This window comes from Pleuronectes platessa, chromosome 5 (assembly GCF_947347685.1).
Source record: "Pleuronectes platessa chromosome 5, fPlePla1.1, whole genome shotgun sequence".
Classification (NCBI taxonomy): Eukaryota; Metazoa; Chordata; class Actinopteri; order Pleuronectiformes; family Pleuronectidae; genus Pleuronectes; species Pleuronectes platessa.
In genome coordinates, this window is record NC_070630.1 from 13889826 (window position 1) to 13912847 (window position 23022).

General features: G+C 43.3%; 1 protein-coding gene across 1 annotated transcript in view; it reads right to left on the reverse strand.

Annotated features, from left to right (window-relative positions):
- The window catches only part of dscamb (Down syndrome cell adhesion molecule b), a 122775-nt gene extending 100382 nt beyond the window's left edge, over positions 1 to 22393 (reverse strand). The window contains exon 1 of the mRNA XM_053422769.1: positions 22354 to 22393. Within this exon, the coding sequence (XP_053278744.1) occupies positions 22354 to 22378 (25 nt within the window). The 5' untranslated portion in view covers positions 22379 to 22393. The remainder of the gene's footprint in view (positions 1 to 22353) is intronic.
- Positions 22394 to 23022: the final 629 nt, after the last annotated feature.

The following is a 23022-nucleotide window of genomic DNA, read 5'->3' on the forward strand; positions in this document are numbered from 1 at the left end:
TTTTTTCAAAGACCTGAGGAGAGCAGCACTGAGCTGTTGCCTCTCCTCAACCTAATTACAATGTATTTATAGAAAGCTAATGCTAATCCGTTTGACAAACAGGCCTGGGTGAGTATGTTTATAAATATATTCTATGGATGATTTATTCGAGTGAGGTGCAACACTGGTGGTTGAAAAAAGAAAGGTTTGAATGCAGCCTGGCGTAGCCCATGTAGATATGGTGGCGCTCACAATAACCATAAAGATAATCCACGTACTATATAGGTTATTGCAATAAAATGTGTTTTGGTGAAGTCACACCAAATCGGTGTGCAGTGCACAGGGGGTAGAGAGTCGGCATTCTTTGGGAAAGATTCAGAACCTTCTTTCTCTCACAATTCCCCAACAGCACATCCATTCAATTCAATTTTTCAATTTTAGTGTTTGATTTTGTATTAGTATATTTGTACTTCTTTACAGTCTGACATGTTGTATATTTAATCATTTTGTTGATGGATGTGTTGGTTTTTTCGATGATGTTTTGTTAAATTACGAAAACCAATAAAAGTGTGATCAAAAAAGGGATGAGTTTTAAACTACTATGTGAATGGGGGAATTAGACTTGGTTTGTAAAGTAACTTAGTTTGGGAAAATGCTATTTGAATAAAGTGTATTCAGGTTTGTTGTCTGTTAGTAAAACAGAATCATTGTCGGACCAAAGAGTCTTAGATGAAGATAAATACAAAGTAAATACAATTATCCCCTGCTGTTGAATGGAGAATAGCTTGTATATTTAATTGGAAAATTATATTCAAGTTACAGACACTAGAAACACTCTTGATCTCTTTCATGCAGTAAAACCACAAATACTTTACATCTACTGCTCAGTTCTACTGCCGAACATAAATGTCCAAACATGTTTCAACACTATATTGCTGCTAAGTCATTATGATAATATATGGTAAATCTGGGACATTTATTTTTGATATTTCAGTTGGTTAGTTCTCAACCTGTTTCCACTTATATAGTTCGATTATACGCTTCTACTCCTTAAGACTCTTTGTAATTTACTATTACACTTAAAAACATCTCATTGAGACTTGAGTGGATTTAATCTAATCGCCTCCAAACTAATCTGATTGTCAACATACACCATCTCTTCCGATAACACAATTAAGCAGCAGCGCTTTCGTCGTCTGGCGTACGCAACATTGGCGAAAAAGCCTTACCTCAGACAAGTAGACATAGCACAACTGGACAAGCAACCTTATTATGTCGGCGAACATTAAGGTAAGGGTCTTCACGAGAGTTGCTGTTGATGGTGTCTTAACGTGACCGCTGTCCACCTGCATGCCAGCCGAGGTAACACAATATCCTGGATGTTTGGGTGTGTGTCCACGAAGGCATCAGCGCACACGAGCTGCGACATGAGAGGCTGCTGAAGAGAATGACCTGACACTGACACTCTCTGGCCTCAAGGATCTCCTATCACTTGTGTGGTCTGAATTTTTTCACTGCAGGCACGGCACACCTTTCTGAAGTGTTAGCCAAAATCTTGTATTTGCATGCAAATACAAGAGACCGGAGACAAGGATTCATCGTTTCTTATTAAAGCTTGAAATAACTTTGTCTTTTCAGTGGTTTACTTAGGGCACCATCTTTTCCCTGACCTCAAACAAGGGCTGTGAGGGCATAAATATAATCACAGTTACCTAGTGGAGATCTGGTATTTAAAAGAAAACAAATTAAGTTGTCATTTAACATTTTACAGATGTGTTAATTATGGAAATCCTGAGACAGGTGACGGCATATGTCTCACTAATCGATGCAAACATAAATATAATGTCTCAGGGACAGCCTTGCTATAAGACACTGTAAACGTGTAGTGCTTTTTTTGATAATTCTTCTACCGCTGTTCAATTTTTTCCCTTTTTTATTTCAATATTTATGAGTCGTGGGCTCAAGTGCAAAAGCTCCTTCAATTCTAGTTGATTGTTCTAATTCTTTTCCACCTTAACTTTGAAAAATGCATTTCGAACACGACGCTCCTGTTGCAGACGTTGAACGAGGCCCTAATGTCATTGTGAGGCCGTGGCGGACCTTTGAATATTTACCACTGTCCCTGATTTGTCCAGAGACGTCTGTGACCAGCAGCTGGTGGAGTGTGTTAATGTTGATGTCACAGCAGCTGGCTGCTCTCATCCTGTTAGCTCTGCCTGCCATTATCAGCCCCCCCCCACCGCCACACGGCCCCCTCCACCTCCTCCTCTGCCAGAGCTGCTGCTGCTGCTGCCGCTGCGTGCCACGTTCATTTTAATACTCCAGACTCATTTGACCGTCTTTATGGACTTATCATATTAAACATTTATCGCAGCCATTTCCCTAAACCAAGCATGTTTATTCAACACTTAGGGGACCACAGCACGGCTCCTTTCAGCACTACTCCCCCTACACTACCCCCACAAAACACACACACACACACGCACACACATACACACATACACACACACACACACACACACACACACACACACATACACACACACACACAAACACACACACCCTTATTTCCTCCTATTCCTTGTCCTCTTCTCCCACCTTACCAGCCCTCTGGCTTATTTTTATTACAATCCTGCTTCTCAATCTGCCACGGCCTGAATTAAAAACACACACAAAAAAGGGAGGTGTTTTGCTCTGCTCCTTCCCTCTCTCCTCTCTGGTCATCCTGTCCTCCAGTGGCTGGGGCGGGGCGCGGGGGGAGGGGGGGGTGGGGGGGGGGGTTGGACTCTGGAGTGCGAAGTCACGGCAGCCAAGCTGACACAAATATATTCTGAGCATTTAGCGCTTCGGATGAATCAAGTTTTAATTTAATCATCTGATCAAACATGAATTAGCATAATCACTTGTGGGGATGGATGGTCTAGCGAGAGACATGCGGAGAGCATCACATAATAGACCTCGTCCTGGCAACAGTCTACGGGGACACTTAGCAACAACCTAAACAGCTACATGTTCCTGGGGACCCGCGTCGGGCTCTGTCCAGATTACCTTCCTTTGTACGAACAATACGTCCAATTCTCCATTTCCTACCAACAGCTCCTCCGCCGCAGAATGATCTATTCGCTGCTCGACAACCCGGCAATCAAATGCACCGCTGCCAGGCCCTGTGCCCTCTTATTTGATCTCGGACAAGATGGCTTACTGCAGCATCACACCTCGGTCTGAGCAGAGGAGGTCTGGGGAATTCTATGAATACCACAAAGTGCTAAGATTATTGACAGCGCACTCAGTCTCACACCAGGCCTGGGGATCGATGAGTGGCTGGAAGGACATAAATCAGACTCCTGTGGCTCCACTCCGTGTCACACCCATAACCCACCCACCCAACTCGGCTCCCCAATTAAACACACAGAGTACACACGCACACAAGGACACACACTCTGTAGACCGCATGCCTCCCTATGTATGTCGGCGCTTGCTGATGCACAATAAACACCAGCAAACACACAATTAAAGCACCAACATCTCTCACACACACACACACACACACACATGCAGTCGCTCTCCTATGCACACACCTTACCTCAACTCCAACAAGATGACAGAGCTTTAAAAATGGCCGGCTAAAAATAACCCTCCGCTAACTTGGTCTTAAATCTTAGCATCTGTGCCAGGTTTAAAAATAAAAAGCAGTGTCGAGGAACCAAGCTGGACCCATTTGTCTTTCTGTCACTCTGTCTGTCCAACTCGGCCTCCTCCGTTATCCCTTAGCCTAGTTTAATATTCACACTGTGGAGCCTGAGGCACACGGGCAGAACTTCATGGTGACATATCGTTCGGAAACGCAGACTCAACGAATCTGATTAAGGCCGTGAATTAGAAATATACAGCACAGAGGAAATGGTTGGAAAACTGGTTGAAGATACGGGTGATATTTGGTGTATTTATTGTTTTTAAAGGCCGGCCTGTGGAAGAAGTCTAATGAAAGGTGATGGTGGAGAGAGAAAGACAGCGGCAGTTGTGCTAGTCAGGCTCATGCATCACGGCCGGGCCGGAGTCGCAGGGATCAATTCAGCCTTGGGCCTCGGACAGTGGTGAGTTCAAAGCCAGGCCCTGGTATGTGGAGGACTGGATTAAGAGCCAGTATTTATGAGGTCCGGCGTGAATGTTTGTCTTGGAGGGTGATGGATAGCGAACGCATCACACCTCGGCCACCTGTCTTCCACAATGAACAAAAGCTGTGGTGGGGAGCTGACCACTAGCACTGCAGGCATAGCTCACAGAGCTCAACACACACACAAACACATACAGCTATACTGCATGAAGTCCAGGCCCACATGCACAAACTGAAGATAGAAAATTTTAATCCACAAGAAAATTACACATATAAACATTTGACTGAATGATTGTATATTAGTGCAGAGATGGACCATTTATATTTGCAATGATATTTACAGGAATTACCCATGTAGTGTCAATGCGAGCAAACCTGTCTCCTTGGAATCACATGAGCAGTGCGAACATATGCTTCATTTACACAATGTATTTAGGTGATCAGACGGCAGATAGGGCTGGACCACGGGTGTAAATGGACCCAGAACAACGTAACAAGGACAGATTGTGATCAGATCGGTCAAACCACCTCCAGAGGGGGTCAGGGACACATTGTGACCACAATGAAAGTGTAAATGAATACATGTTGACACAACGACTATGTGGGGGGGGGGGGGGGATCATAACCACATGTGACTTTTCCAAGCCAGTGAAGTAGCAAGCAGCTAGATGGCTCGCAGCCATTAGCCAGTAAACACAGGAACAGTCTCTGCTCAGTGCTCTCATTGTTCAAGACACCTGTGGATGGAGTGAAGGAGAGACCAATCGAAATACAAGGAAACAAATCTTTTTCTGAAACATTTATGCAAATTAATGATACAAATTGTGTTTGACTGTTGAAAGTTACCTGGTATTTGATAATAGACAGGATGAGGAAAAACGACTTACTACAAAGAACTGTAGACTATATGTTCGGTTTTAATCATAAACTCTAAGCATTAGAAAACTGACTTTTATAATTTTGCATTAAAAAAGCATTTTTGTAAAAAGCAGTAACACAAAATAAAATAAATGACTGATGAAAATTGAGCGAAACTCATCACAGCTGCAGACACTGCCACAAAGGACTCTCATATGATATAGATCAGTTGACAGTATTTATAAACAGCCTATCTTATTTCTGCATCCATGTATTGTCGATATAATTGGAAAAATCAAAACATCTCTGACGTTTATTATACAAACATTTGAATGACGTGTTTAAAATTCTCTTAACACATGAACTCAACACATTGTGTTGATTTTGTTTTTTCCACATCGAGACATCACAGCACATGAACGCACTAAGTCGCAAAAACAACCTCATAACTCGATGCGGGGAATGGGACCTGCAACGTGCACCTGAATGCAACGCCTGTGTGTTTCAGTCATGTCATGGTTGGTTTACTGATGCACCTGCAGATAGAATTCAGATGACATGGGAGCCATGTCTGTTGTCATCTTTATGTGAAAAGACATATATTAAAGTGCTGTTAACACTTTTTATAGCAGATAAACTCCCTCCTACACACAAGTTAGTGACGCAATGAAATATATAGTGAGACTATGTATTTGTTAGATATCAGATATTTGGTTATATCGCTTAGACAAAGTACTAATAGTTGGAACTGTAAGAAAAAGTCCTTACGCACTAAAGATAATGAGTTGATTGACCAATATTTAAAGTGTTGAGGGGCTGTTGTGCAAAAACATCGAGGCTCCCTCAACTTGTAAGTTTTTCTTTCTAGAAATGTTTGAGTCAGTTCCACAGAGCGGAGCAGCAGGGCCTGTTTCTCAACTAAGTCAGATTCAAACTGTCAAATGAACCCTTTCCACCGGTTCCTTCATGAAAGTACCTGTGCGGCGCTGCACGGTAATATAACATGTCACTCTGACAGGTGCTGAGTGAATTACTACAACCCCACTTTGCACGCATGATCAAACACCTACATCTGGGTGCTGGGGGCTTCCCTGCTCTTCCCCGCAGATGCTAAATGATATCGTTAACATTTTAATGCAAGAGACAGTTACACGCCCGGCTCGCACAATTACACCTCTGACTCAGTGGAATCCAGACAGACACAGTGTGATTGGTAATTAGATTTTACATCGGGTGCGATTTAACAAAACACACACGGACACATGCACGCACAAACACACACAGTCGCCAAAGCCGGCTCCTAATTAGAGAGCGAGACGGGCTCAAGGAGGTACAGTAGAGTAGAGTGGCCCTCATTATGGGATGTATGAACTAGGGGATATCTATTATGATCACGTATCAGAGTATCCATTACGCAACATTAGCGGCCCTTTCAACTGGAATCACACACAGAGTTAAAAATATAAGGCAACAACCCCCCCCCCCCCCGTATAACTCACACAAGTGTGCGTGAGTTAAGTGGGTTTGTAAACTTAATTTAGCCCATTAGATATTCATATCAGAGCACGACTGCACCAGATGATCCATCACTTCACTGTACGCTGCTTGTTTTCATGGAGGTAATTTAATTTCATGAGTTGTGATACTGCCTCTGCAGCCAAATCCTAATTGGTGATTAGTAAACAGACTAATGGCTGCGAGTGCAGCTGTAAGGCCGCTCAGGTTTCCCTCCTCCGCTGTGCGGGGCCGCCGGGAGGCCCGTGCTCTTTTGGACGTCTTGAGAAACGCCTCGGAGCTCCGACAAGCGCAGCTCTCACCAGTGCACCACCTTCATGTAGATTTATTGCCGTGCAAACACCAGTTCCCCCCTTTTCTCCTCACAGCCAAGTTCAATCAATCCATCCCCCCCCCGCTCCCGCTGTAGCGTTTCCATCCAGTGTCTCAGGTTGCTAATAATGTAGGGTCATGTAAAATTGGCAGGCTAACTGATGTTGGCAGCTGTTTACTGCACGGTAAACCTGCACTGGGCTGGAAGAGCCTTATTTCATAGTGGATCTGCGTTTCTACCCCTAGAGAAAGGTCACCGCTAATTGAGATTAAAATTTGATTGCGTGATCCCCTGATCTGTGTGTAAATGTTCATTTTTTTAATTTAAGACATACGAGATAAGTCCTCTCTAAGTCGTGAGCATCAGGTTAAGCCTCGTGCTCGTCTACAAATCAGCACAGTCTTCACGGGGACTGCGCGAGAAGCCTCGACTCATTATGTCTCTGTAATGGGGGTTTGAATTGGCCAGTTTAGCTCGCTGGGGGTTTTCTTAGAGGCAGCTTTCAGGCAGAGATATTTAATATGTATCCTCCCCTGAGCTGATGAGTGAATTCACAGATTCTACTTTGATAGACGCAGGTAACAGCAAAAACAAAAGGTCTGAAATAGAACAGAAGAATTAAACGTGCCTGTCAAAGGTGTCATACTCAACAAATTAGAATTTTCTTTTTATCTGGAAGGGAACTGCCGCGGCTTTTCTCTCTTTCTTATAAGAACTTATAATAATGTCAACGATGACAGCAATTTAGAAATGGGGATTTTGTGATTTTCCTTTTTTTAAAATGGGTTGCTGAGTTTATTATGCAGTCAAAGAGCAAAGTGAAAGGACCATAACACCTAACGCCATTTGGCCTATCACCTAAGGACACGCTGATATGAAAGGATGTGATTGGCTCCTGATCATGTACTTCTGGATTTAAATAATCAATATCCAAAAAGAGTCACAATATAATCCACAATTTCCTGGAGCTGCCTTTTTGGAATAGTGTGTGATTGTTACACTCAACACTGTGGAGAAGAACGACCTCACGCTGGAGAAGGAAGTAAACAACCAACAGTCCAATGCCCTTTTCTCTTTTTCACCACAAGAAAACAACACGCCTTACAGTTTCCCACCACACACAGAGTGAATGAGTGATCGTCTCAGGACATAGCCCTTGACACCCATGACGGAGGTTACCATAGAGACAGGCCAGTGAGCATGTGATAGGTCTAAAACAGCAAGAATCGTGTGTAATCCAATCGCTGTGTTGGCTTCTATCTACAAGGTCATTCATTCATTCATTCGTTCATTCATTCGTTCCAGCGACGCCTGCACAGCCGACGAACGCCTCATTTTCATGACAATCAACAAAACGTCCAGCCGCAGAGGACAAAGTCGTACGGTGAGGCTCCTGCCCGGGGATGGAGGGGAAATCAAACATAAATGACAACGCAAACAGCGAGTCACACAAACACGCTCTCGAAAAAAAGAAGCGTATATTGCAGTGGGGACGGCGAACAACAAAAAGTGTCATGTCTGCCGTCTACTGCTCGGTCCCTCTCAGTTGTGTGCCACAGGCCTCCTCAGTAATCCCCTATGCAATAAAAACGGACACAATCCTGCCTGGCAGTTGATCTAATGTCAGAGTCGGATGATTATGATTAATGGGGATTCCTTATTGTTCCTTTATGAGTTTCTGCAAGCTGGGCAGAGGGAGATACCACGTTATAGTCCGTGTCAATAAGCGGTAGCGAGCGAGGGTTGCCTCGGCACCGAAAGAGGCGACAACACAGAAACAAAAATCCATTTCGAAGCCTTATTTTATCATCCCGGCCAGAAGGGAAAATCCATTTTAGGGGAACGGGACCGTATTATATATCACAGCCCCTCGAGCTGGTTGAATATATTCGTACCTGTAAATCCTCACTTCCCCCAATTTTCTTTTTTTTTAATTCAGCTTTTCTCGACCCATTGGTACGAATGCAGCCAACCGTGGGCGGGATTTTGTTTTAGTGCGCGAACAATCCCCATCTTGTCACCCCGACGTGTTTTCTTATACGTATGTTTCCATTTTCTTTTTCCTCCCGCGCTCATTCTTCGACTCCCTTTTTTTCTTCCCCCTGGTTTCGTACACACCCAGTCGGCCATAATCCCTCCCTGTAGAGGGGACTCTGGCCAATAAGTGAATGCAATAAACTGTATCAATTTTCTGCTATTGATTATAGATACACTATATGAGCACACAGATGTGCGTGCATGGTGACAGCAGTGGAACAAACACTAACGCACACATGTGTGCAAGAAAACACAGACAAGATGCAAAACCAAATCACTTGGGTTTGAATACAGTATTTGAATGGAGAATGAGGTTACCGACGATTTGAATGGAAAATTTTATTTCACATTTTTGTGTGTATTTGTGAGCTACTTTTGCACTTGTGACCTCAGGAATGTATCTAATTAAAAAATATTGCATTTCTTTATCACTATTATGAACAATTTGCACCAATGCTGCATCATTTTCCCTCTACAAACTATATATAATGATAAATAATGTAATGCTACGATTTAAGACAAAATTGGGTGTAGATGCTGGAAACATTCTGACAGTCCATGAATACAGCTGAATATTTGACATTAAATGTGTTTTAAATGGAAAAATTGATGGCTGCATCTTAAATATCAGTGTAAATCAATCAATTTAAATCATCACATCCATTTATGCCACTTTGAACTTGAAAAATCGGCTCACTGTGGGGGAGGGGGAAGGGGTTAAACCAAATGTCCATTATATCAAATACGTCACTTATTACTAAGGGCCACAGTGGAACAGGGTTGTGACAGAACGAGTATCATTGGGCATCAGAAAATGACAAACTGAAATACATCACATTCACTGCATGATGCAAATTAGACAATAATTGAGACTTATTACAAACACAATTAAACCAATACAACCAAACCAGTTAATTGAATCCAGGGGTCCACACCAACCTAATTCAGCTGTGTTATTCCATCTGGCTCAGGATATAGTGTATATCTGAAGGCCAGAGATGTGTCTAAAGGTTTGTAGGAAATCTTGAAGGGGTTTTTTAAATCATGCCTCGCCCGTCTCCCTCCCTCCATCAGGGGTGTCAGCCTTTTGACAAGCACATAAAATGCATTTCATGTGGGTCACAGGTGACCTCCATCCTCCCTCTCATGCAGTCACTTAGCTCCCTGTTTGCTTCCTGCACTAGGCAATGAGCACTAATACTAATATTGATTATAAAAAAAGAAAAGATGAGAAACTTACCATTCAAGATGCTCTGCGAAAAGATAAAAGCCAATATCCACATGCCCTGCTCCGTTCAAGCCCCCCAAGCTATGCTTTCTCTTCTTCCTCCGACCACCGGTGCCTCCCTGGGTTTCTCTTCTGTGCGCTTGAGGTGAGGTTAAACATTTGCCACTGTCTCAACGCAAGCCTTTTCCAAGTCTCTATACTTTTGAATATCTCCCTTTCTACTTTTTCCTCACACTGATTTATGTTCTCCTTCTTTTCTCAGCCCTCTCTGTGCGCTTGGAACATAAATGCGCCTGTGTGATTGTCTTGGGGGAGAAGCTGTGCTCACACTCTCCTCCTCTTGCTCCGCGTCTTGCTGCGTCTCCCTGCTATTCAGAGAGGATGCTGAGGGGGTGAAGCCCAGGTGTGAATGATGCTGAGTCAGAGCCCGGATCCGGGGATATAAAAAAAAGAAAAGAAAAAAGGAATTGTCCCAAACAAAGTGTCTCAACTCGAATTAGTAGAAAAATATATGTACATCAGAGGCTCCGATTTCCTAAATAAAAGCCTGACTGACGGATCATCCTTGGGGGAGCAAAATTAAATTTTTTAGAAAACTAAAATAACTACAGAAGCAAACGATAAGGAGGAGGCGACAGAGTAAGAATGGAAAAACAGGTTTTTCTTATTCAGAAAGAAAGTCAGATCATCTTCATCGCCTCTGTGCGTCCAGCAAGAGGCGAGCAAGCGCATCTTCCCCGCTGCCGCTCTCTAATCGCACCACACTGGCTGTGCGAGCATTGCACAGAATATAACCCTCTCCCCCCCACCACCCCCCTGCCCCTGCAGACGCTTTAATTCCTCATTGCCTTAAAGGAGCAGCAGAGGCGGCTCCCGGTCGCTCCTGAGGGCTCAACACAGGCTGCTACACTGGAGGTGCAGAGAGTGGGAGAGCGCGCGGCAATTTGCATTAAGGAAATGAGCTGCACCTGACGCACCGCGGCACCTGAGATGGCATCTTTACGCACGGAGATGCGCCGGCACAAACGGAAAGCGCAGTCAGCCGCTTGCAGCTGGACATCAGTGTGCAGCATTATGTGCCAGATCCTGCTTGAATTGGGCGAACGGGGTTTATACCTATCATGGGTATGGACAGAGGTGATTTCCCCCTGTGGTTATGCCTCCATCCGTTTACGCACATTTTATAGCCATTAAATTGATCGGGGAAAAGTGGAGCACTTTTAAATTGATTGAGTTCTCTTTGTAATTGCATGAAAATAAGAGAAATAAGGGGACAGGTGCAATATTTTGTCAGGGGCTGCAGAAAACAGAGGGTTAATAAAGTGTCCCCCCCCCCCCCACCCCCACCCGAAAGGCACACACACACACACACACACACACACACACACACACACACACACTCCATACCACCTCCCTCAACCTCATAATGCACCCACCACCAGCAGCACCAGCACCTCCACCCCTCCATTTTAATGCTTGCCTTGAAGTCAAGGGTGTAGCTGCATCAGGCTGTGGGAGCCTGTGGGCCTGTCCACAGAGCCGGGTTCCACTGAATGTGATATAACCAGCAGGCCAGTCTGCATCTCATCCTCGATCCCACATGACAGAATCTACTGAAAGTGAAATCCTGTTTATTCACCCCAGGATACTCATTTTCTCTCCTTATATCAGGACCAAGGGGAAGGAGCTTCACCATCCTGACTGCGTGCAAAGGAAAATAAATATGAATTACTGAAATAATAATAAACAGAAGAGGGAGTGTGTGTGTGTATGTGTGTATGTGTGTGTGTGTGTGGTCTGTCCTTGTTTTTTTCATGGTGATATAAATGCTTGTAGGGCAAATGTTGTCTGCCTGTCTCTTCTACAGTGGTCACTCCAGTGCAGTAGACAAACACTGCACTACATCTGCTGAAGTCTGTACCAGTACACACTGTTCCGGCGTCCTTTGAAATGGCATCACTGTCCTTTTAATAACACTTTCTGTTGAAGGCATTCAGCAATGACCTTTTTGGAATTACTGATGTCCTCTTTTTGAGCTATTGTTACACCAAAATGTATGTTTAATCATGTAATAATGAGTAAGAGGATCATTGGACTTTTGCATCTTAAGCCATAAGATAAACCCGAAACAAGTAGCAGTGAGGAGCAAACATGGTTGAATCAGGGCAGTGGGTCAGACATCCTGCCTGTCATTTAGACTGGATTAGGAGCATTGTGCTGGTGTTTCACTGCTGGATTCAGATGCACAAGATGCACATTCTGCTTCTCAGCCCTGTTGCACATCCTGCACATTTACATTACAAAAGCGTCTGCTTCCACACAAGGAAGTGAAATGCTTTGCTCAAGGTCACCTCTGTATTTTAATTCAATTCAAGGACTGAAGTTCAAGGATGCGCGTACATACAGTACCCACTAACTCCACACACGTCAGGCTGTCTGTATGTGGAACGCATATCTCGACAACTGTTCATTTGATCTGCTTCGCATTTGCCTTGAGTGTTGTTAATGGCCCCGGGAGGTGCGGTGTCAAATTTGGTTTGTCTGTCTTTCGGTCTGGCTGTATGTGACATGCATATCTCGGAAACCTCGGCTTTGCACTTTGCATGTTTAATGTAAAAGTACAGCGATTTTGACTTGAGATGTGTTCAAAATTCATAAAATGTAGATAAACAGGCAACCAGTGATCTGTAGCAGTCAGTGGGGGTGGGGCGGTGTGCCTTCAGCCTGTGGAACAAGCTCAACATGTCTTCTTCCACAACCTCAGCTACAAACCACAGCAGAGATCAGCGACTGGGTCAAAATCTCCACCAGATAATTTTGATATTTTCATTATTTCTATTTCACCACATCAGACTCACGCAGACATTCTCGGCTGATGTTGGTGCTGATCGCCATTGAGACAAAAACACATAGAACCACTTCGTCTGTAGGAATTTGTCTTAAAAGTAAAAGCCCAATGTTCGTTTGTTATACTTTTTTTGCTTTACGCTTTATATCGAGCTACGCACAGAGCACTTATGTTGAAAGGTTGGGAAGTTGGGTTTGAAGATTGTGTTTATTGCTAAACAAACCACGGAAATAGCCTACATGCAATGGGTGGAAAAACTACCAGTAGTTCAGTAAATCAATCAAACTTATACGCAAAACACACACATGAACAGCGATAATGCTAATTCAGTTTAATGTTGCTATAAAATATTTATTGTAGATAAACCAGGTAGGATGAACACAAACTTAAATCTCACCTTAGATATAAAAAACGTCTTCACACAGCGTCCAGCAGGGAAACAATAAAAAGTGAAAGTATATTGTAGAACAGTTTGAGGAGAACTCACTGATGATTAGGAACAATTCTGAATAGCTCCAGAGCATCAACACTGGACAAGAGAACAGAACATTACAAACAGGCAGGTTTAAAATGGCCACTGCACTACTGATGCTAAAGACAAACTAAGGTAGAGTAAAAGTAAAATTATATATTTTTTTGTCAGATGACATTAACATCCTGCAGAGATAAACAAAACCCAGAGAGGAGAAAAAGAGATCTGAGACTGGAAAAGAGGATCCACGGAATTAGAGGGTGCCTTTTGACATTTTAGGGGGAAATTAAGCATTGGTGTAGTTCAGCCCACAGGATTTTATGAGAAGCTGAAATTTAAAAACAGAAATGGAATAGATAGAGAAATGCAATATCAAAAGGGTATATTTGTTTGTGCGGGAGGAAGAAAGTAATACTGACACAGATGAAGCAATCGAGCCTGTTGTCATTTTAGCAGGAAAAGAGGAGAGATGACTCTTTCACCCCAATATGGGCCAGGGTAACGTTTACAGCGGGGGTGGGATACGCACTGTGTGTACACTATATACACACACACACGTACCATACATGGGAGTAGCCCAGTATAAGATCGCAACGTGTGTTTGACAGCAAACAAACACATGAGAAACATCAACACTGACCAAATGACCTTACAACGACTAAAGCGAGAGCAGGTGCACATAAGTTGCTCAAGTGATATTATAGGTGGAGGAGAATCAATATAATAAGTGTAATAAGTACGCTGCCTTTTGGATGACTTATTCCTGATCCAATATTTGGTTAGGGAGGATTAATCTCCCTTTCACTTTAAAAACGTATTGAATAGTAATCGCCTCATTCTCTGCATCCCAAAATACCCAACTCCTCGAGGGAAGCTTCACGTCTAATACATGTACGGGGATTCCAGAGACAACAACAGTTATAACAGCACAGCTCAATATCAGAGGGAGCTCCGCCGTAATTCTGGTGATGTTCAAAGATCACTTTCAGCAGAGTGTGGTGGCACATACAGATCGAGTGTTTCTCCACACGGGCTTTTCCATCCTTATGGAAAACAGGTGCCGGTGCTCATCACTTTCCACCACACAGACAGCTGTGTAACAGAGCAGGCTTACTTGTTATGTGAAAAACAATACCTTGATTTTCCCTCAGAAGACAAGAGCCGTGACCTTGTGGCCAAACGGGCTGACATACCCAGAGAACAGATTATATTCAGGCCTGAAGAGGAGGCACATGTGTGAGGAGGAAAAACCATCAATATTAACGTCCCTATTGCGTAAATGTTTAAATTACATACTGAAGTTAGAGCTTATGGCAACAAATTATACCAAGATAAGCATTTTCATATTAGTCGATATCGATATCGATGCTGATACATTTTTATTTCTTGCTCCTGGGAAAAAGTTTTGGTTTTAAACTCTTCAAACAGCGACACATTTCACAAAACTGAGGCAGATCGATGGCATTATACCTCCTCACTGTGCCAACACAATGCATAAGCAATATATCAATATCTATTAAACCTTGAGCTATTGATTAGAATTATATTGCAATAATTATTGATATTGTCTTCATCCCCAGCGTGAGGCAAAGCTGAAGCTACATCAGATATTCATATGTGGATGAAAATAGTCACATTTAAACATACATGAACAAAGTGACATAATTCATCATGTCCGTGTTTTGAACACGAGCGTAGAGGATCTTTTGGTGGTGGGTTGGTGTTTGCACCGTGTGGGTAGGGGGTGCAAAAAGGGTGTAGTTCATTTAAGCCCCCCAGCATGATGCCTAAACAGTGGTAAGTAAATGTGACAATGAGGCCCAGGGGCGGCTGCTGCACCACAGTCTTGGCCTTGCTGTGTGGTCATGCATGCGTGTCAGTGAGTGTGTGCTTGAGTGTGTTTGCATGTGCCACCATGTGTGTGTGTGTGTGTGTGTGTGTGTAGATACAAGGAGGGAAGTGGAAGCACATATGAGACAACTCATGAACAGTGCTCAGCCAAGGTCGTGACTCCTCAGTCTCTGATACTCACACTGGCATGGTATCTGTGTGCGGTGCTACTTGTTTTACTGCCAGCTCCATCATGGATGATAAAATAAGATGAGAGATATTAATGAAGGCAGAGTATCAGTTACACTAGAGGAATTTATATTATTTTTGATTTATTAGCAATGAAAGAGCCACAATGTCTGTTGTCTGCATTGTTGAATTAATCTTCGTAAAGGTCGCTGATGTCTGTAGGTGAATTCCTTCAATATATACCATATTTATTAGGACAGACAGATAGATATATAGATATATAGAAAGATAGATAGACAGATAGATAGATAGATAGATAGATAGATAGATAGATAGATAGATAGATAGATAGGTAGATAGATAGATAGATGCTTTTAAACACGTTAACATGTTCCCCTTGAGCCGTTTATATGATTAAAACAAATATTTTGAATGAAATAACCAGCAACGCTATGACTAACTCAGTAACTTAATGCCAGTCTGAAAAATATAGACAACCAGAATTAGTGATGTGTCACACATAAGAAAACAATCCTATCAACCTGTGGGTGGAGCTCAGTAGTTGAAAAAGGCTCCTCAAAGGCATGTGAGCTGTGAGGGTGGAGAGATGAGGGATGGGGGCAGGGCCATATTGGTTTATTTATAGATTACAGTTACAAAATAATGAAGGAAGGTGTTGAGGTCATGAGGGACATATTCTTATGACAAAGAACAAAGAAGAGTTTTAATGGATGAAACTAACTGGAGTGGTACTTTAAAGAGAAATTCAAAAAGAGTTCCTCAAAATCTCAAATTTTTGCAACATTTTTCACAGTATTCTGTGCAACTTATTCTCCAGTTGTGCAGTTTTGTACGACAGGGTACTACTTTCTGTATTTTCTGTCAATCCGACTCAAAGAGTGATCAAGGGGATTTCAGAAAGCTGCAGAAAGCCTGTGCTCCTGAAAGGGCCTCAACGTATGCATCCAAAGTCCCAGCCACAGAGGTGGTGATCATATCGCTACCATGACAAAAACTCACAATGGCCCAATATATGAGAAAACGGCCTATGAAAATATGATAATACGTTTCTTGGCATTAATATGGTAGTAATACCTCGCCATCTCCACGATATACACTCTATCATGTGCTGTCCAGGCTAATGAATTGAGATCAGATAGGTTACAATACTCAGTGCACTTCAGTGGTCATATTGATTCCATCCTAAGTTAAATCAAGTGCTCCTTGTGATTTATTAAAACATATTGCAGTACCACTGTGGTCAAGTCTGCATGTGATCCCTCTGATAACCATTGTCAATCTAAAATATTAATAACGATAGGAAGATGGAGAACGCTCTCCTTCATTTATGTCTCATCTTGCACCTCCTCCTCTGCAGGGACCTCACGCCACACATGTTCATATAAGCCCCCCCCCCCCCCCCCCCCCCCCCCCCCCTTCTCCCTGTGGCCGACCCCTGTCTCTGGCGTGTGTGCAGACGAGCTGGTTAATCCCTTGGGATGGGGCCGGTTGTTTTGACAACTCCTGTGAAGCCCAGTGTCTCTTACAACAAAACACAGACTGGCCTATCATCAGCAAAATGTCAGGCCTCGGCTCACTCCTTCATCACCCAGAGGAGGATCAGGTTGCCTTTACACTATGCGTCCCATTAACTCAGAATAGAAACATTCTCTGCACCGGTGTAATGATCCCCCTTTGTTTTCTAAGACAATGACACTGATAGAGACAAGCTGCACTCGTGGCTCCTGATAGAAGTGTGTATAAGGTTACATGCTGCCAGGGCCAGAGTGAGGCAGCCCCTGCTCAAAGTTCAGAGCGGTGCACTTTTACCCTTGTATTAGTCCCCGTGGGATGAAAAGACACCTACAGGTCAATCAGCGTGGGGACACATGCACGCTCTTTAAATTAAGACTGCTATAACTTGGGAGTGTGCCAACTGTGTCAAAGACATCAGGGTTTAAGAGGATGTCAAAGGGACTAATGATAAAATAAGAAATGTGTGTCTGTGGAGGTCAAAAGGACATGGACGTGGAAATGTAAAGGACAAAGGGTTAGTGGTTTGATTACCTTCTTTTGAGGAGTACCCACATCAAACAGGCACTCATGCCACTATAAGCTGGCTGAAATCAAATGTATTACATGCCAAATATATTTCATTTGATTTTTTAATTTCATATTTTAGAGAAACTTTAAATATTTCTATCCAGATAATAAAAAACTATGTATTTATAGTTATTAATTCATTCTTAGAAATGCATTAATTATTTTGCCACAAAAAGTTAGACCAAGTACACCAATACACCCATATTTGTAAATATAAAGCTACTGCCAGTAGCCGCTTGGCTTAGCTTAGTTTAGCTTAGCGTGAGTTAGCTTATAGAAAGAAAATAAACAGGCAGTTCTAAATAAACACATTTTTCTTTAAGAAGGCTCCTGTCAATATAAGTAGTACTTATTGCACGGTCATAAGCTTATTATTATGGAAAGTTTGGTTTTAATTATTTAGTTGATGCTATAAAAACGAGATGATACCTCATGATTGACAGGTAAGACTGACTCATGATTGGTCAAGCATGTGTATTGGCGGGAAATTGCTCCTGCGATGCACTATTGCGCAAACTCCGAATGCACAAGATTGCGTTGTAGGTAACTGGGATATTTTGGCTTTATTTATGGATTGGGGGGGGGAATGGAGATGCATCGTCCATCTTTATATCCATCTGTGTTTTTACGGTCTAGATGCTAAGCAAAGCTACACAGTTGTTGATAGTAGCATTACATAAGAGAGTGGTATCGATGCTCTCATCTTACAATCGGCAGAAAAGTGAACACGTATATATTTTTCCAAATATCAAACTGTACCTTTAGTTTCTGTCTCTAACTCAGGGGTAACCAACTGGTCGATCACGATTGACCGGTCGATCTCGAAAGCCTTCAATGTCGATCCCCATGAAAAAATTGGAACACATTGGGTTGTCCACACCAGAGCTGCTGGTATATCTAATGTATTTCCTCAAATAAAAGTTAGGTTGTGTTCTCAACTAAATGGAGTAAAGCTAGAGTGTGAAGCCATGCATCTTCCTGTCTTGCGATAAAAATCAAAGCCTTGTAACCGTTTCAAAATAAAAGCACTCTAGCATTTCTGGTTACTGAATCCATTAATATGTGTAAGATTTATTGTGAAGTATTTGCAGGAGTGGAAGATTGATGGCTTCATACAGTATATTACTGGTATATATTTGGGTGCAAAGGACTACTTTTACACAAGGGAATACAGTATAGTCACATTTATGGCCAGTTTCAAGGCAAACCCTATTTTAAAACGGCAGCAGCAGCTCCACTGCAGAACATATTGAAAATACAAAATAAATATGAACCTCCTAAGTGTTTTTTGGAAGATATGGGGGTGGTATATATTTTGGCTAACATTTTGAAATAAAAATGCTCTTACTTGTTTTTCTAGTTTACATCCTAACTCAAATTGCTGTCGGAATATATATGAAATGATTCCAGACCCACACACCCTGTATACTGTATTTTAACCTGTAAGACTTCTGCAGAGTGGACGACAGCACATGCACATGCACTACAGCAATCTTTTTCCCAACTCCCCCTCAATTCATGACACCAACACCCCAGCCGGCTACAGCAAGCCCAGCCAGTTTCCCATTGGTTAGCCCCAAGGCACAGAGGAGCATATCTGTAGCCAACCTTGACGTGCTAAACTAGGACGCTGAAGGGGACAGAAATGGGAGGAGAGAGGAGAGGAGGCAGGGGAGCGGGTGAAAGGAGGAGATAGGGTGGAGAGGAAGGGGGGGGGGGGCGTAATGAAAGGCTACTGGAGGAGTGTGCAGAAATAAGGAGGTGAGGACGGAGAGCTGAGAGGGTGATGCAAAAGAGGGGAGCGAAGGAAGGGAGTGAAGGTGGAGAGAGTGAGAGAAGGCAGAGAAAGAGAGAAGGGTGGTGTTTTGGGTGATTTGTACTCTGGCTGCATATTCGCCTGGTCTCCATCTCCTCCATTCTCCGCTTGAAAACTGGAAAAATCAATACACCCACAGTCTAGTGTATCCCCACATGAACTGGATCATTAAAAATATATAATGAAACAACCCACCATCATTTTTCATCACTATTACCATCATCACGTATATCTGAGCGGGCACGGATATCAGTATATCACCAACATGGCTGTAACAATGTAATAACCCAATCAATAGCCTTCTAATTATTTCAGTGGCTCAGTTAATCGTCCAGTTAAAGCGGTCTCTCAGCCTTGACTCTCGGACTGGCACGCGGAGACAGGCTGCTTGTTATCAGACGCACACAGCAGAACCTAAGCAGGGCTGTTGCAATAAGAATATCTGACTTCCCAGCTTCACAACTCAATCCAACTCAGGGTCGCAGTGTTGCCTAGTAACGATGGCACACTACTGACCTTATCTATGTGGTCATAAAAATGTATGAAGAAGCCCCCCCCTTCCTCACCGATCGCCTCCCAGCATCCTCCCCGCCTGCCTTCGCTCAGTCCTCCACCACCACCCTCACAGCCCTTATCTCCACCTCTGTGAGTAGCATCCACCCAGGGGGGGCAGGCACCCTCACTGCTCTCCTACCCCTGCCAGGGAAGCACTGCAGTGGGTTTTATCTGCCCAGGAGCTCCCCTCTCTTTTATTATGGAAGGGGAGGGGGGCTCGGAAACGTGTACACACTTGAACCTTTTGCAGAAACACAATGCACATTTGTGCACTGGACGCGCACACACAGAGCACAACAGATACGGCGCTGGTGGGCGGGTAGTGGGAGGCTGGAGGGATGCAGATTGCATGCTATGAAACTGATAGATAGCTGTAAGAACAGAGGGACACAGTCAAGCGCAAAGGAGACTCAATACCACACCGCAAGGTGAGTCGGGGCACCAGCCTTCATGAGAATATTACTCCTGAGTGGAATTTCAGCTCTACCTGCTGGGGGGGGGGGGGGGGGGGGGGGGGGGGGGGGGGGGGGGGGGGGGACGTAGCAGAGTGTGAGAAAATGTGCTTGTTTGACTGAGAAAACCACAGAAATACAATAGACTTACCTCTGCAATGACTTTCACTAATATGTTATTTGTGAAAGCAGTTTGCTTGTGAGGGATGAGATGTATCTGATCTCTTCTAACCTCACGACTCCCAACAGCCAGGCTCAGCTTTTCTAATTGGCTATCACCTTGGAGAGGCCCATCCCAATGAGGAAACAAACTCCAGGTGACACACACTAACACAACCGTTCCATCTGTCTGCTGTACATACAGCAGTCAGACTAATATGCTAAGACTCTAGAAAATTCTATTCAGACAGTTTCCCACTTAATTATTTAACTAAAGATTTGAAAAACAGAGTCAGGAAGTTCACTTTTGTTTGTAAACAAATTATTATCAAATTATCAAGCAAGATGTCATCGGTAATTGTTTTTCAAGAAAGTTGAACTGAGGGCAAATAAACATGGCTGTAATAAAAAAAAGAAAAAACAATCTTTCCATACACTGGAGGATATTTGACAAGCATCAGATCCTTAAAGACAGGCAATCCAGTATAATAAAAATGTAAACTCAGAGAAGCATCCCTTTGTCTCTTCTCATGGGATTTAACAACCATTCGCCCCTGGTCTCATGTGACTCCAAAGAAACTAAACAATGGTTGTTTTTAAACTTGGCCTCAGGAGACTCCAGCGACTCTAACAGCTGTCATTACAACAGCCAGGAGCACTAATGATCCAAAAGACATCCCTGGCTTTAAGAGTGACCACGCAGAGGCTACATACATGGGGCTCTCCACCAGTCAGTCAGAACTTCTAACATCTTCTGTAAAGCAGTTTTAGCCATGAACTCTGGGAAAATGTCTTGACCTTATTTAATAGACATTTTATTGCCTTTTACATATGAAGAACACAGTAGACGATTGTCTGGGTCAGACTCATTCACAAGAGGAAAATGTCTGAAACATCCAGGAATAGAACATGCAGCAGGCCGGACATAAAAATAAGCTCCCGGATCTCATTCTCCTTTCATGTTTGAAATCTACGTCATGGCCTTCTTTGTGAATGGCTACTCTTTTTCATACTGAGGAAGTTGTATTCATTTAGTATTTTTTCAGTTTTCATCTTATAGAGATGCCGACTCGCTCACTCTGAATTTCTTGGAAAATGTCGGCAGCAACTGACTCGTACATTTGTGTTCTCAACTACAGCCCCACTGGAAATGGCAGGAAATTGTCCAGAGTTCATTGCTGGTCTGAAAGCAGCTTGAGTCCTCATGCAAGTTGAGTCACTTGCATGAGGTAATGAATCCAGATCGATTCAGATTCATTGGACTTAAAAAACTGCACAATTCTTAGGTGAGCAATTCATTATAAGAACCACTTCATTAAACTGATCCCGGTACACTTGCTCCCTCATGACGTTGACAAACAGCATCTCAATAACGAGGAGACGGTATCCCTCCACCGCTCTCCTGCAACATCTGCTCTGCGGCGCCCAACGCGTCAGGTGGGATCTCTGGTGTCTGAACGAACACAGAAGCCATATGTGTGTGTGTGTGTAAGTGTGTAAGTGTGTAAGTGTTACGTTGACTAGAGAGAGTTTGAGGGCACGAGTACTAGGTGCCTTGAGGCAAGAGCAGAACGGGTGGCAGGGCTCCTGACTCCCACCGAGGCCTGTTTAGATGCTAGCCTCTGTGACTCATCTATGTGTCACTAATGCTTTCCCTGTGAATGAACAAACAGACACAGATACGCTGCAGTGAGCCAACGCTACCACCAAGGGGGGAATAGAAAAAGTGTGAATCGCCTGTGAGTCTAGCATGAGCCATCCCTTAGTCATACTCGCCGCCATCAGTAATTGATCTGAAGGAAAAGCAAAATAAACCAGCTGCCTTTGGTGAGGCTGGAAATGCCCACTGTGGTACCGGTGAGCGAGCGGTGATGTACCCATGCACCTGTTGTCTGGCTCGTCCCCCCCATCCTATCCAGCCTCACCTCAGTTAGGCAGCTCTTCTGCAGCAGCAGCCCTGAACGTGTACACCTTGTTAGGAGGCTGACAGACCGGGCGAAGGGAGAGACAGGGAAGTAGCTTGTTATGGAGAGCAGGCAAACTACGTGTCAGTTCCTGCTGAAGCTCAGAGAAAAGGGACAAGGAATCACCAAGATATCTAAAAAATGCAAAATCTCTATTCAATTCAATTAATTTATAAAGCAATAATCATTATATTAATTTAAATAAAACGGATCAAAGAGCTATCTGACACCAGCCTCTGTGAACAGTTTGGTATACGACATGTGGTCGACCTGAGGACTTTGACCACATACCCTGAAATCTCCCATGTGCTGCTCATTCAGCTCCGTCATGTGCTGTTATTACTCTGCATCTGATATCAAAGGGAAATGCTAACAGAGTCAGCAGATCTCAGATCAGCATTATAGGCGTCAGTGATCGGACTGTCCGTGAGACTGCCTGTCACAGTCCGGTGTGTGATTCAAGACTGCACAGCACGCTGGTTGTCAATCTACCAGGTGCTTGACTGGGCTATATTTTCTTTTTTTAAGTAATACAGCTTTTATTAAATGTAAGGCTGTATTATAAGATTAATTTTATTATTATTATTTTA